Source organism: Hetaerina americana, unplaced genomic scaffold (genome assembly GCF_022747635.1).
Source record: "Hetaerina americana unplaced genomic scaffold, ioHetAmer1.1.p SCAF_23, whole genome shotgun sequence".
NCBI lineage: Eukaryota > Metazoa > Arthropoda > Insecta > Odonata > Calopterygidae > Hetaerina > Hetaerina americana.
This window is the reverse complement of record NW_027286797.1, coordinates 5,950,133-5,966,194: the sequence shown is the minus strand read 5'-3', so window position 1 is coordinate 5,966,194 and position 16,062 is coordinate 5,950,133. Positions and strand designations below refer to the sequence as shown.

Below are 16,062 nucleotides of genomic sequence, written 5' to 3'. Positions count from 1 at the left end.
AGCTATCATAATTTATTCAGAGATACTCAGGCCTGAAAATATACAGTGAACATCACAGACACTTGAAAAATAAATAGAGATATTAACTTCAACAAAGCCTTTTTAGTTTTCATTTCACTCTCAATGGGCAACTATAAATTGCTTGACTGTAAATCACATTTATCCATTATTAGCTCTTTCTTCCAAGGTCTTTTGAAGATCTGATGAATACTTCCTCTCATTTTTCATCTTGTCCAAAATAATATTAAAATTGGTATGAATCCAATGAGAATTGTGGGGTATTAATATAGATTTAGAATCTTTGACTAATATGAATACAGTTTCATGGCAGAAGTCAGCAAGTCCAAAATCAGTTAAATCAAATTACTATTCCCAGTTTGCAGTTTCCCCAGATAATTAGTGTGAACTTTTCTAATTAAGCAATCCAATTGTCCTCTTGCCTTATCCTTGTTGAATAATAACATAATTTTATTTGATACAATGCTTTAGAGAATATATAATTTGCAGAATGAGAGTGAATTAAAAAACCAATAACATGCAAATAGAAATTGCCAAGTTTTATATATTTCTCTGGCATTAGAGTGGTTTAAATATATTTTCATCTCAACTTGTTGGTCAAAAGAGGAGATATAAGTTCAGTCATTTCATCTTTCTTTAGATGCACCTTATACATTAAATTCTAAGCATTAACACTAGTGAATCCAGGCAGTCTCTAAGTCATGCATGCCTCAAATGATATAAATCTAAAATTACATAAGCAGCCTCAATCCAAGAGGATGCATATAATTCAAATATTGCTTTAGAGTTTCCAAATGCTAGCGCAACAAAATTTTATGTTCATATATTGGTTATTAGTGAAAATGTATACATACAATAAAATATATCACCGCATCCTAGAAAGAACAAATTGAGTAGCTTCAGGCATGATGTGGTGGAAGTCGAACATAATAAATAACTGATGGTAGCACTTTTCCCCTTGATAAAATTTTTATTTTACAACTGGGTTTAAGGTGTAATACATTGAAATCTGGTGGTAAAATAAAAATTTTATCAAGTGGAAAAGTGCTATGATCAGTTATTTATTATCCTAGAAAGAAGTTGAAAAACTAATACTAGTAGTCTTTGGAAACAACAGGGTTTTGAGTTAGTGGTATTCGATACATTTTTGGCAAGCTATATCAATGATGTCTCATTATGTTGAAAATCTTTCTCATTCCCTTGACTTTGAAGAAAAATTAGAAGACAAAGAGAAAACTTGATTGCATGGACCCCCATACCATGTGTACCTTTGTTTTTCAGTTTTGCCACCAAATAAAGAGGGTGAACATCTTATGTGACTTAAAGTTCCTCCTTTGAATGTGTCCACCCTTCTCCCAAGTCTCCAGGGTATATAAGTCAAACCCTCTCCTGTCTCTTAAGCCCTTATTGCACATCGCGAATCCTAAATCAAAATAAGGAGTGTTTTGTCCATTAGTCATCCAGTTCATTCATGATTAGTTCAAGGCCCTTGGGCACTAGCTTAACTCCGTCTGCATATTCTCAAGTGACTCAATCTGCAGATTTCAATTTGATGGATACCATGGTTCAAAGCACTCATTGTGTCTCATCTAGAGAAATATCTAATTTGTTAAAGATTGACCACCCTGGAAATTACAAATGGGCCTGGGAATGATGAAATTCCTGTTTTTTTTTCTGAAAAATTGTTTGAATCTGTTTTCAAGGTAGTTCACAGAGTTAATATTCACAATAGTGATGATATAAGTGTTTAAGTACTGAATCTATATTTGTGGAAGTTTTTGAAAGTCTCCTTTTTGATCAAATTAGGCTTACTGTATATAGTTATTGTTGACTGGCAAAATGAATGATTTTTCTTGAATTGCTCAACGACTACTAATATATTACATACCAGCATTTTATTGGAAAGTTCCTGAAATTTCATTCCAAGTTGACTTAGTTCATGCAGATTTTTGGAAAGCTTTGGACAAAGTTGAGCACTATTTTATGTAGGGAAATTGAGGCCTATGGTATTCCTAACCGCCTTTTGAATTATATTTTGAGCCATCTTCTTGGTGAAAAGTTTGAAGTCAAACTCAAATGGCTTGGCTTCTTTTGATTCTACATCTTTATACTTAAAGGCCCAATTTGGGTCCCTTATTCTTGAATATATTTATAATGATATTAGTTTCTATTTCAAATCTATAAGTCATTTTCTTTGTAATATATATTTTTTAAATCATAATGACTCCAGACAATTATGCCGACTTTATCATGAATGAATCAATGAAAGAGCCAACAAAAATGTATCATTATTTAATGTTGGGGATGGAGGACTCAGATCCACATTTTGAGCAGCACATGAGCAGCTACCACATGAGCATCCACATGAGCAGCTAAAAAATATTTTTTATGTAAAACCTGGAAAACCCTTGTAATTGAGAAAAGGGCGCATGCATAATTATGTATCATGAAAGACCAACTATTTGTATAAGTGCATTTATAATTTTGTAAAAACTAGCACAGATGCATTTAAGCACATCCAAAGTATAACATTCAACTGAGTTGAAAAAATATAATCGTACCAATATTGTTTGTGTTATTCTGAACCACAGTTATGGTTTAGAGGGGCATTGAGAAAAAATGTAGAGGGCATTGGCAAAATGAGAGAATTTTGGGAGTGTAGGTATGAATTTGGCGCAGAGGATGAAACTTTGAACTTACTGTGAATTACAATCTCAGTTAATGGTGGATACTATCTGATATGGGGTGGATATTGGTATGGAACCTGTCCTCCTACAATTGGTGATTATTAAATGCCCCCAGAAACAGTCGTGCCCTACCTAACTCCCTGTTCAAGGAAATTCTTCAATTTAAAAATTAATTATGAATAATTCTTCCATTTTTTCCACAGTTTTTGGGAAGGCTTGAGTAAATGATTTGGAGAGGAGGTTGTGTTGAAATTCTTAATTTAAGCTTTTTTACTAGGGTATCTTTATTAGGCTTGGACTTAATAAAAATTCTCAGTAATGTTATGTATTTCTGTTGTATATAATTTTTACGACCATTATTGTGTCATAAATAAAATCTGTAGTTAATAATGAAACATTTGAATCATCATATGCAGAAGCTTAAAATATATTGTCTTCACTACAATCATATAGACAGGCTTTCTGCTAATGTCTTTGCTACTTTCCTTCTCGCAGGTATTAAAGGAGATCCAGGGCCAATGGGTCCACCTGGAACAGATGGACAAAATGGTGAATCAGGACCACAAGGGCCACCCGGTCTCCCAGTATGTGATGTGTTTGGTTTAATTTATTTGCTATACTATTATATCTATAAAATGTGCTTGTGTATGGTGTTTTGTTGTTCCATGCAACTTAAAGTTACACCCTCACAAAATGTATACCAGCTGAAAAATCATTTCAGAAAGTTTTATTCTATTTTGTTCTCAGTTTTGCATTTTGTTTACTTTACTAAATTTTCCAGAAAAGATAGTTGCTCAAGTTTATGTCACATTTCCATGAGTCTTGCAGGCTTCTCCTCTTCAGATGAATGTTTGGAGGGTTTCCTACGTAAGAATGCACAGTGGTTGGTTAATGCTGCAACTGATGGAAAATATTCTAGATGGAATTAACAGCAAGGCTTGCCCATCTACCTGAATGAACATCCTCCCCTGTGTTTGAGTTGGTGGGAAGGCCTTATGGAATGGCCTTAAGAGGTCATCTTATCTTACTATATGGATTTCTTTGATTGGGTTCATGTGAAGGACACCATGTGTCTCTCTCCATTGTAAATTGAATTTCAGATACTGAAATCATGGCTAAGTGAGACCTTTGGTGGAAGTTATCACAAAATGAAGTACAGCATTTGATAGGAGTTGAACATCACTGTTTTTTTAGTTACTTGTGGCACCCAAATTGAACTTAATATTTTTTAACTTGATATAATTTATTGAATTGAACCTTCAACTGGTGGGTGTTTTATGGGTGTGACCTGAAATGAATAACAAAACATCAATTTTGGAAAAGTCAAATCGAACACCTTTGTATTTTAGCCTAGTGATTTGAACTAGTTGTGCATTTATTCTTCTTGCAGCACATTGATTAAATCAATTTTGAAATACTATGAAAATTATTGAAAAATATGAATTTTTGTGAATTATTTGGCTCAAGACCAACATTCATGGATACAAACTCAAAAAGATTTGATAATTATCATGAAACTATTATTGTTGGTAATTTTATATTCTGCTTGAATATTGATTGAAATTAACCTATGATAAACATTTTGAAAGCTAAAGGAGGTGATGTTCATAAATAAAAACATGTGTTTTAAGAAATAATCACAACCCAATTGATATTTTCATACTGGTCAGTATCCCTAATCCATTCAGGGATGTGGAAAGAGTCAATTTCATAGGTAAACTTCTTCACGTTACCCCGGCTGCTATTTTTCTCACTGTCCCTAAGATCATATTTCAACAGTTTTTGACCTGGTTGGAAAAATCTCTGTGGGATCAAAATTTTGTTATGACAACTCCTATGCGTGGTTTGTAAAGTCTGATTTTATTTGCTTACTGTTGAGTGATACTTTCATATTATTAAATGTGGCCACATATACTCATGTATTTGACCTATAAATGCAAAATTTCAATGAAAAAATCAAGAGTAGACCTTTGCACAAGAGGCATATACTCGTATAGTAATTTAAGAAAGATGTTATTTGAAATGTGAGTGAAGCTTTTACAAGATCAAATTGCAAACATCACTGCCATTACTATCAATAATAACATAACAGTTATGACTTTTCCTACCTCCAAAACTACTGCAAATACTACTGCCTGCTTGTTGCAATGGCATAGTGGTAAAAGCAAACAATTGTAGCAGTACCATTTAATGAATATTCGTGATTCAATTTTGAATTTCAGAATTCACTCAAAATCTTACTATCAATGATCATGGCTGATGCCACCAATTTGTTGAAATAATCAAAATAAATATTGATTATTTACAGCTTGATAACTATTGATAAAATTGTTAAATTATATTTCTTTTAGTCCTGAAAATTTGAGGGCATGAATTTAACTGAAGTTAACAAGTTACAGGTCAATTAAATTTATTGAAATTAAATTATCATTATTTAATAGCGATAGAAAAACTAGTGTCAACCAATACACCAGAAATGTAAAAAAATGGAAATTAAAAGCCAAAATTTGGGGGTGGACCCACACATATTTATATATGCTAATACCTTATGTGTCTTTGAAGCATGAACACATTTTCTTATCATGTAATTCAACTAATCTGTTTTGAAAGGATGCTAGATCATATGAAAGAAAGTGTAGGAAAGTAATAGAGAAACCTCATCTAGCTCAAATTGTCAAATTCATCAATTAATTATGTGATAAAATTGAAATGATAAGTATTACGTAGTTTTCCCAAGTAACATTTATTTTTCATGTTCTTGATTTTGTTGAAGATCAATGGTGAAATAATTTTTATAGACACGATGAGGGTATATATAATGCCTCTTGGATAAGAGCAATGGTTTAGTCATTTGGGGATGGTGTTCAGATATATCAGGGTGAGGGAGAGTAAGAGCTAAGAACCCTCATTCAGAAGTATATGAGGCCTGTTCAAAAGGTACCAGAACTTTTTGAATAGCACTCCTCCAGTTTGTTATTTTTTAATCTGCTTTGAGGCATTTTGTCCACCAAAAATTCCCAAAGAAACACCTTCAATGACTTTTTTTGGTATCTTGTTGTGTAGAATAGTTACAGCCTTTTATGTGAAGGGGTGTTCGTTGAGTGCTGCAAAAAATCAGATCCATGGAAGTGATCTCTTTGAGGGAGCAGCATTGTTAACCACTCTATATCACATTCTTTAGTCTTGAGGAAGCCTTTGACTATATGGACTGAGACCTGATGCTATGTGCAGTAAAGGAAATTGGAATGAACTACAATGACAAGAGATTAATACAGACTCTATGTAGTGAGCAGGCAGCTGTGACTAGATGCTCTCAATGCCTTAATGTGTACTGGTGTAATATATTCTCTCTCAAACTAGTGAGTCAAATTTGAGCATTGGAAGTGATTTTCATTCTAACTCTCCTAAAATTGAATGCTAGACCTACATTCTGGATTCATCGCTGAGGGTATTTGCACATGGCTCAGGAAAGCACATCAATATACATTGCCTCTACTAAAAATTTGGTAACTTGAAGTTAGGTACTTAAAGGTTTGGTCAAATTTCTTGATTATCTCATAATACAATGACTGGGAAAAATATGGCAAAAGATTGGAAGTAGCTAACTTTTGAATATTCAGCACCAACTTTGGGATCATAATTACTGCTGGGTTAGGTCAATCAAATATGAAAGACAACTCGGAGCCCTAGAAATGTGATGTATATCCATCCATTCTTTTATGCATTTTAGGTTAACTTGGGTAGGAATACCATGATGGGCTAACTTCTTCACTATATTTAATTTGTTTAATTTCAGCAGAAAGTAACCTTCTACTTTCTGATAAACAGTCTTTGAAATATCTTTTTCTTGGAGTAAAATTTCTATCAAGAATTTAAAGTTGTTTAAAAATATTTCAGTGATTTGTCGGTTCAGTGAAACAATATATAAATGAATAACTATCGATTGCATGTTGCCATTTTCACTTTGAATGCCATAAAATATTATATAAAATGCCACTCCATTCATTGAATGCCAATGTACCTATTAGATGTGGTGCTCTTATTTTTATTGTTATTTTCACCTAATCCCAGAAAACTAACTTTCACATCTGAAGAAATTCTTAAAATGCCTTTGCACCATGTTAGGTAGCATTACATATGGTTGAAATGCATGAATTGTAAGAAACAACTTCAAAGAACTTAAGCAAAGCCTGAAAAAATATTTCATTGAAAGAGTGTATGAGACATCATATCCCTTGTCACCCAACCGAAGGAAAGGCTTACTGCTCTGTCAGTTTTTCATCATTTTACCACTTTGTTTAAGAAGAGGGCACATGAGCATAAATAAATCTTGAGTGTTAACGGTTATTAAATAGCTTATCCATAAGATTAGATCCCTTATATGAAGATACGTCACAAAAAATTTTTCCTCTCCTGTGCCACTAGCCACAGCAGCTTCCATAAGCCAAGAACATAGAGAATGAATTGAGTAAAGAAAAGATCATTTTTAATATTTTGTGCTTTTTGAACATTGCCTTCCTTTCATGAGTTGGACTTGAGTCTCAAATCTCATTTTGCTCTATTTTGATGGCTACTGCTGAAGTTACCATCGGTTTCCTCAAAACTTCTTTCCAAATGACGGGTCATTTGCAATCAGGCTTATGGGAACATACTGCAATGAAGTATAAAAAGGAGGAGGTCCAAGTTGTAAGAATGTTTGAAACCAATGATGATATTTCATTTGGAAGAAGTTTTTCAGCTCACTAGATGGGAAAACCATAATTAGCAATATGGAGAGGTGAGCTGCTACAGTGCTAACCAATGTTAATTCAAAATTGAGAGGAACTAATCATTTGGGCATAATATTTGTAGCCTACTGTAATCTTTTTGACATAATATTTGTCTAGGCAATAGCAGCTCACTTCCCCATTGTAAAAGACATGAGTATCTAAGTCAGAAAACCCGTTGCAAGGTAGCAGGCCCACAACGTGGCACTGACTTCTTTTGTGTAAATATCAAGTTTTGGCTCTGCGATTAATTAAAGGAATTGGTCAGTAGTAATCACATTTTCTTGATTTGCAGTAAGGAGTGTTTAAATTTGAGCATAATTATTGCAGTTAATGGAAAGTAGAATGTAGATGACACATCCCATTGAATATTGAATTTCTCCCTGTAGTATGAGGCTTAATTTAAACTAATATCTTATCTTTCCAGGGACAACCTGGACCCAAAGGGGAAAAAGGTGAATATGGTGATATTGGCCCTCCTGGATTAATGGGACCACCTGGACTACCTGGTCCACCTGTAAGTGTGGCAAAAATGTTCTTTTCTTCAGAAGGAGACATTTTGTTCACTTAAAAATTTGTTTCTGTTGTGAAAAATATTGATTAGTCATATGTGGTTATGCTCAGAAGATTTGAAATGAATATTCCTTTATTCCACAAGGAACACCATGCTGCTTCTCTTAACACCTTTATTCTCGATGAAAGAGCACACTTTGCTTTTCCAAATAGAATTTTTTTTTCATTATGACCTAGGTTTTGTTACAGCGTAACATCTTCAGGTCCCTCTAATGAAACCTAGGTGGTGACAAAAAAATTCTTTGTTGAAAAGCAAAGTGTCTTCTTTCACAATGAAGGATTTTCACCATGTTACATCTGAAACTGTGTCATTTGTGTGTCACCTTCATTCCCACCAACTCAAGAATTTGTACATCAAGCGTGTGCAAGCTCAGACAAGAATCGCTGTTGTGCGGAGGCAAGTCGAGATAGGGCCACATGCAAGGCAGTTTTACTTCTCACAGACACCGCTACAAGGCGACACCTCATTGATTGCCATCTTTCAAGCAATTTGCACATGGAAAGACCAGTCTTTTCTTTTTTTGTGCAGATCTTGTATGCTCTATGTATAATTTTACCTATCATTTTTGCATCAATGGAGCTTTGGGACACATTTACAATCTTTGATTTTTGCAAAGTTTAGATTGCTTTCACTCAACTTACTCAATTTGCAACCCCACAGCCGCCCTCACCAAACACCTTCATAATCTCCACAATGCACTCCACAAATGTAGTTCCCCAGAGAAGCTCCTGCATAAGAAAATCCACTGTTCTACCCTACACACTCACCAGAAAGACAACCCCATATCTGATATAGGACTCATCCAATGCACCACCTATTTCCCTGGATTCCACTGACTAAAAACCTTTTTCAGAGAACATTTCCCTATTTTATATGATAATGACAGTTCTCCTCTTGCCTACCCCAAATGCCCCTCTTTCAAATAGAGGTAACCTGCCAATTTAGGAAACATTCTGGTGTCCACCAACCCTTTGTCACAACCCCTCAACAAACTTGCCCGTTGTTCCTTGCCTTGGAGTCACCCTTGCTTGTAAACCTGTCCACTTATCTAATCTGCTCCCCTCATTGCCTCCCTACCTTAAAACACAGGGTTGTTGAAATTTTCCCAAAACAACACCCTTTAAATGCAACAATTTCAGAGTGTAAAAATCATTCGCCTTGACTGAGATCCCAGTCAAGGCGAATGATTTTTACACTCTGAAATTGTTGCATTGAAATGCACATTAGCGGATGACTCCGTTAAAAGTTACTGTTGCGGCATCTCCTGCAGTTTCTTTGGAACACCCTTTAACTTTTGCCTACCATCTGCATTAGCACAGAGTGATCTAGAGATTCTACCCTTACTGAAGTTACATCCAGGAAGAAGGATTTAATCTGTAAAGCTTGCATTTTTCTGGCATAGCTCTACAGTATATACCCTATTCATCTGCATTATACATTTGACACAATTATAAATCATATTCAGCCATCAGTACATTCAATTGTATCCTAAATGATTCAATGGCAATGCTATCTGCATAATTTCACTGGAAATTTTATTATAAAAATATGTCTCCCCTTAAACCACGATAAACTATGACCACTTGGTGTGAAGTTTCCAGTATGTAAGTGATTTTGGCAATTTTTTGTGCTCTGTTTTGAATTTCAGTGCTGGCAATTCCTGCACCACTTGATCTCCGCAGTCTGTGCTAATAATAAATGGCTTCCTCCAGCTTTTCATCTTCTGATAATTTTAGTTTTTTCCAAGGCTTCCTGCCAATCAATATTCTGGGCATAAACATGAAACTTGAGATCAAATATCTTGCTTTTATCCTTCTTCTTTTACATGTGAGACAGGCTCTTTAGCTGGGCCAAACTCACAAACCAAGCTAGAGACAGAGAAAACTTCTCCAAAACCTTTGTCTAATCTATGTTGCTTAAAATTGTGTTTTCTTTTAGTGCTTTTTTTATATGTAAATTTCTTGCACTATATTACTGCCAGAAGAACACAAGATAATTTGGTATGTGCCTTAGAAGTTACAATAGCACATAGAAAGAATTGACCAAGTATTTTAAACAAATGTGTTACAAATGTGACTTGAATTTTTATTAAAAAATTAATTATTTATATATGGAATTCTTTCACATCCAGAGAAAGTTGCTGCCAAATGTAAATTTAAAATTTCAAGCATAGATAATATACTATGCTGATAAATTGTAGTGCCTTGCTTATTAGGTTAATTAAAACATTTTGAATATTATTTAATGTATACGTATAATTTTTTGAATGTATATTTAAAACTACTTCTCATTTTTTAGGGATACCCTGGACAGAAAGGTGACAAAGGGGAAAAAGGTGAATCAGTAAGTAATGCTATTCTTTTGATGCATATAAATCCTTAAATAAATATAGATTTAAAAATAGAAATGAAGACTTTCCAGATTCTTTGGAAAGTATATCATCAATTGGTAGATAAAATTCTCGAGTTGATTTGGAACAAGTTTTAGATAGTCCTGTAGGTATGACTCATCCATGTTTATATTGCAGTTTTCAGTTAACTTCATTTATTTGTCTTCTATGTTAGCATATAGCTGATAACTATGAACAATTAAGTATTATTGTTGTATGAAAACTTGTTGAGTTGTGCCAAAATACCAAAGAAGAGTTTCTCTCATTTGTTTATACCTCCAAATGTAGTTATTTCTTATTAAAAAACTGTTAATTTAAATTGTCTATTCCTAATATAAAATACATAATTGCATGAAAAATTTAGGAATTAAATGCCCTAAAAAATAAATATCAATATGGATATTTTTATATTAAGAAAAAGATATCCAAGAGTGAGGAAAGAAGGTGGGTGGTATTTATGTTTGGAAGGGTACTATATTTTGGACAATGCAGGCTATATTATTGGTCAAGTTCCATGAGACTTGTAATGTTTTTCATATTGTGACCTCTTCATTGTCGTCTTTACTGAGGATCATCAAATTTAGATAAAACTTCTTTACTTGGAATTTCTCAAGAGTTTGACAGTCTTCGTAATAATAACAGCAAATCTTTTCTGTTGACTATGGGTAAAACCAAATTCAAAATCAAATACAATGTACATAAAAAAACATGGGAGACAATCTCACCATATCTGATCTGAAGTAAGTCAAGACTTGACACTAAGACTCAATGTGAAGGATCAGCTGGTACTGGTCCAGCACACTCCAGAAGAGAAGGTTCATTGAAGCCAAAGTAAGGCATGGCACAGATGGTTGAAGAAATAATAATATGTAATCTGAAATTATTTGAGTTATATGTATTTTATATTATATTTCGTGGCTTCCAACGTGTACCTTGAACAATGAATTTATTTCATAATAGTTTGTTAGCCAAAATAATGTTGGTCCTACATAATCAATTTACTTCAATAAAAGTTTGAATGTAGTGTGAATATAATAACATTTTCTGTCCAAATGACTTCATTACTATAGAGTGCAACTTGATAATATTACCCATAATGCAATAGATATTTAATTGAATTTCAGCAATACCTGGAAATATTATTTATCTAAACACTTTTGTGAAAATATATGAATTTTACTGGCATACTCATAACACAAAGTGTTACTGTTTTAGACCATCATCATCATGTAGATAGGGGATCATTTGGATGTTGGGTGATACCATTTTTAAATTTTTTGTAATGTTTATTCAATTTGATGAAGTAATGTTCAGTTGGAATTAGCTCTATCCTCAGATATCAAAACCAAAATTTGGGTTGATTACTGTGGGGGTGCTGGAAATTATTTTAGCGCAGGCGGTGCTAGGAAATACTAATAAAGCACATATGAAGCGTTTGAATGAACAGCAGATTTATTCTGAGTGCTGTGGATAACAGACCAAGGTCAACACGGAAATATATATGCCATGGGCGCAACGTGCACAAGAGGGATGAATGCTCGGCGGGGGTTGAGGCGTGACTGGTTCCGCGTGGGTCAAAATGCCTCCTCGTGGGTCGTGCCTAGGGTGACACCTCGCGGCACATCCCTGAATCGCACAAACAAATGAACCGCCACAATTACTATGGTGGTAGCACAAAGTTTTTGTGGATATCTTATACTCATACGAAAAAGTTCGTCAGTAGACAATTTTATTGGAGACTATTGTGCACATTTGTAGGCAGCAAACACCCTGTGCCGCTTGGATGCAGATCATACACACAAAATACTATTTATCATTCAATGATTCAATGAATGCTCATTTTTCAGAATAAAATTGTGTGATTAAAATCTCTCTTGTGTGTAAAAGCCTTCTGGCATCAAAGTGTGTTTGTGAGTAGCAACATTCCAATCCATGCACTAATTGTGACTAGGTTCTTATCATAAAGAGAAATATTTTTGGGGCATCCTTTAAAATATTGATTGTTTATCATCCCCTGACATTAGAGGTGTATGGTGATGACACAGGGTGATGTCAAATTTTGGAATGATAATTATTTTATATGTTGATGTTACTTGACTATTTTTTAATTTGCTTAAACCTTTTTCTTTTCTTTCCTTGGCACTGGCTTTGGTCTACAGAAATACAAGAAGCTGAGGAGAAGACAGGTAGGTTATATATTTTTTACCTCAACATCAAATATTTAAAATGTCTAATGCCTATATTGTTACCTTAGAAATGTTTATGATATTTGTATGTTTTCTCTTTGTTAAGCATGAGAATGTTTTCACTAATGTGACTTTTAAAATTTTAATATTGTTCAATTTATTAGCTGTTAATATATTGCATACAAAAGTGCTTAGTAAAATTTTTAAATTATTTTTAAATAATTATAATAACATTAAATCAGTCCACAGAAGCAAAGAAGCAGTTAATATGTCAAACTGCAAAAACATAATCTCTAATGAGATGTTTGGAAATTCCTAATGTGCACTTAATTCATTTAAAAATGCCTATTATGCCCTATTATGTTTTCATTTATTTATGAATATTCTTATCAGAATCAAAACCAACATTCTTTAGATTAATTTTCTTTACTATAACAAAAAGCTGCTTCCTGAACTTAAGCATTGTAATTTTATTTTGGTTTGAAGGTAAAATTTACATTGGTTAGATTGCGCATCAACACTTTCTCAGGAGTTAAAATTTGATATGAACATTTAATGAAGCTATAGTTCAGTAAATAGCTGCAAGATCTATTAGAAATTGTGTCATTGGTCTTGTTCTTAGAGGATTATAAGCACAGACAGAAGATTGCTTGTTGTCTGGCAATTAATCGAATAGGCAAGCTATCCATTGATTCCAAACAGAGGGAGCCACCCTCCATCCCCATCTGATGAAATCCATGGTAGGCAAGGTAGTTATCTCTTCCCAGCCTCATTTCTTCTCTCCACTCTCACCCCAATGCTGGCTTAGTGGTGAATGACATTTTAACCATCACAAAAGTATATCCTGCTGTACATAATACTTAAGCATACCATTGCACAAATAGTAATAGCTATAATTTTTATAGCACTATTGGTTTTGAAGATATGTACATACATGCATGTATTACTCAAAGAAGTCAAAATAGATGAGGAAAGCAGATACCATATTATATTAACACAATAAACAAATCCAATGACAGGTTCAGAAATTCATGGACTGTTTAAAAGCAACTATCCTGAAAATACATTTAAAATTTTAACTTAAAACTAACCAGCCCATTCTCACTTGCAATAAATGAAGGCAAAAAGGTTAAATTATTTACAACTCTTAGACAATTAGTGTAGGAAGTAAGATTATGAGGTGTCTTGGTTAATGATGAGATACAAACTTGAGTAGGCTGAAAAGTTTCCCACAGAACAAATAAGCAAGGAATTATTTCTTAAAATTTATTTTTATTTTTCGACATAGTTTCATTTTAAGCTACTACACTCTTTCTGCAATGCTCCAACTTTTTCCTAACCCTTCAAAATAGTAGTTGACATCTTTCTCCACAAAATAAGCATTTGTGTTTATGAAAACCTTCGCGTCCAATGAAAATCTCTGCCCTCTAAGCAACTCTTTTAGGGTAGGAAACAGAAAAAAGGAGTAAATCTTCATGTTGAGGTCTAAAGGTTTTCAGGTCACCCAGGTATGAATACATATCATTGGAAGAATTTTTGATTGTTTAAACAGATTTTTGCAGCTGTCGCATCTTCTTGCATTGCAGATTACCCTAATGGCCCACATTTGCATTTTTGGAGATTGTACTTGCCCATAGATGGCATCTTTATTCATGTGATTTTTCTTCTCCTGTGTTGGAACGTCTGTGGTTCCATCCAGGGCACTCATCCAGCAGCATCCATCACGCGCACATTCCATCCAGCAGCTTGATGTTGGCAGTTGTTTGAATTATTTGTAGTGCATGTGTTGTTATAAATGGAAAAAATTGAGCATCATACAGAGGAATTCTTCCTAAAAGAAGTTTTAAGGCTGATTTATTGAAGGATTGTTAATTCATATGGGGACTCTTCTCCTTCAATTTCCCCTGTGAAGAAATGGGTGGCTGAGTTTAAACGTGGCCGTGAAAGCCTGAAAAATGATCCATATGAAGGACATCCAAAAAGTGCAACCACACTGGAAATGATCAAAAAAGTGCACGATATGCTTTTGGAAGATTGGAGTACGAAGGTGCATGAAATTGCTAATACCGAAAGGATATCAAAAGAATGCATTGGTTACATGTTGCACAAGGAATTGCTTACGGCAAAGCATTGCGCAAGATGGGTGCCCCTCATGCTCGCTGTGGATCAAAAGCGCATTTGGACCACACTTCCCAAACAATTCTTTATGGTTGTGCTTTGAGGGAATAGCTACATTGATGTATCGTAATCCATGAAACATGGATCGAAACAAGAATCCATGCAGTGGATTGAATCCAGTTCTTCAGCTCTGAAGAAGGTTAAAATGGTGCCATCTACGAGAAAGACTATGGCGTTGATTTTTTGGGATGTGAAAGGAACTCTGTTGATGCTTCTTGGACAAGGTGAAACAATAACCAAGGAGTGCTGTTCTAACCTTCTAACAAAACTGAATGCAAAAATTTGTGAAAGGAGACCTGGCTTGCAGATGAATAAAACATTTTCCATCAGGACAATGCACCTGCTCAGTGTCTTAGCAATGGGGAAATTGAGGGATTGGTACCTTGAAGTGCTAGGACATCCATCCTATTCCCTGGATTTGCCTCTCTAGGACTTCCACCTCTTCCAAAAGCTCATAAGTTTCCTCGCTTGTCAACATTTTTTGGCCAATTTATAAGCAATTGTGGCTATAGATGAGTACTTTGTAGCACTTCTGGAAGAACACTTCAGATATGGGATCATGGGTCTGGAACATTGCGGGATGATATGTATTAATATTGGAGGTGATTATGTTGAAAAATAATACTCTATTGAAAACAAAAATTGTCATATTCATCGTCAGGCCAAGAATTTTTCAGACCACTCTCATATTAAAGTAATGTATTTTAACCTACAGTATATATAACCATAATACATAGAAATGGCTTTCCTCATTTATTTATTTAATTATTCCTCTTATTAGGTAGTACCTAGAGGCTACTAATTAAGAGAGGAAGTCAATATTTGTCTCCCAACTTGTTTTTCTGATAAAGAGGCCAAGAAATTTAGTATCTTTGGCATGCATTAAGCTACATTCAACAAATTTTATGAATGGGCTATGATCATTCTTTCTATGTGCAATGAAAAAGAACAAAGAATCTATTCTTATTTATCTTCACCCTTATCCAATCACGCCCATTCTCTATATAATAGACAGCATATTGAGATAAAATTACAATATTTTCCTTGTGTTTTAGTGTGTGGTTTGTATCATCAGTACGCATATGAACTTCTCCATTAAATGCTGTTTGGAGATCATTAATATACAGTAAGATTAGTGAAGGCCTACCTAAAAGAACATACGTCACAGTATGATGATATCTATTTCATCATTTTACCACAAAATGGATACTGCCAGAGTTCTATTTGTAAGGAAGTATCTTATAAAACCATAGGCTTTACTTCT

At 34.2% G+C, this 16,062-nt stretch overlaps 1 protein-coding gene across 3 annotated transcripts in view; it reads left to right on the top strand.

The window, feature by feature from the left end:
- Nucleotides 1-16,062, top strand: part of LOC139689417 (collagen alpha chain CG42342-like) — a 542,037-nt gene that overhangs the window by 465,975 nt on the left and 60,000 nt on the right. For all 3 annotated transcript variants that reach the window (XM_071586532.1, XM_071586531.1, XM_071586530.1), the window contains 4 exons: nucleotides 3,201-3,289; nucleotides 7,899-7,988; nucleotides 10,344-10,388; nucleotides 12,594-12,620. In XM_071586532.1, coding sequence (XP_071442633.1) covers nucleotides 3,201-3,289; nucleotides 7,899-7,988; nucleotides 10,344-10,388; nucleotides 12,594-12,620 — 251 coding nt within the window. The remainder of the gene's footprint in view (nucleotides 1-3,200; nucleotides 3,290-7,898; nucleotides 7,989-10,343; nucleotides 10,389-12,593; nucleotides 12,621-16,062) is intronic.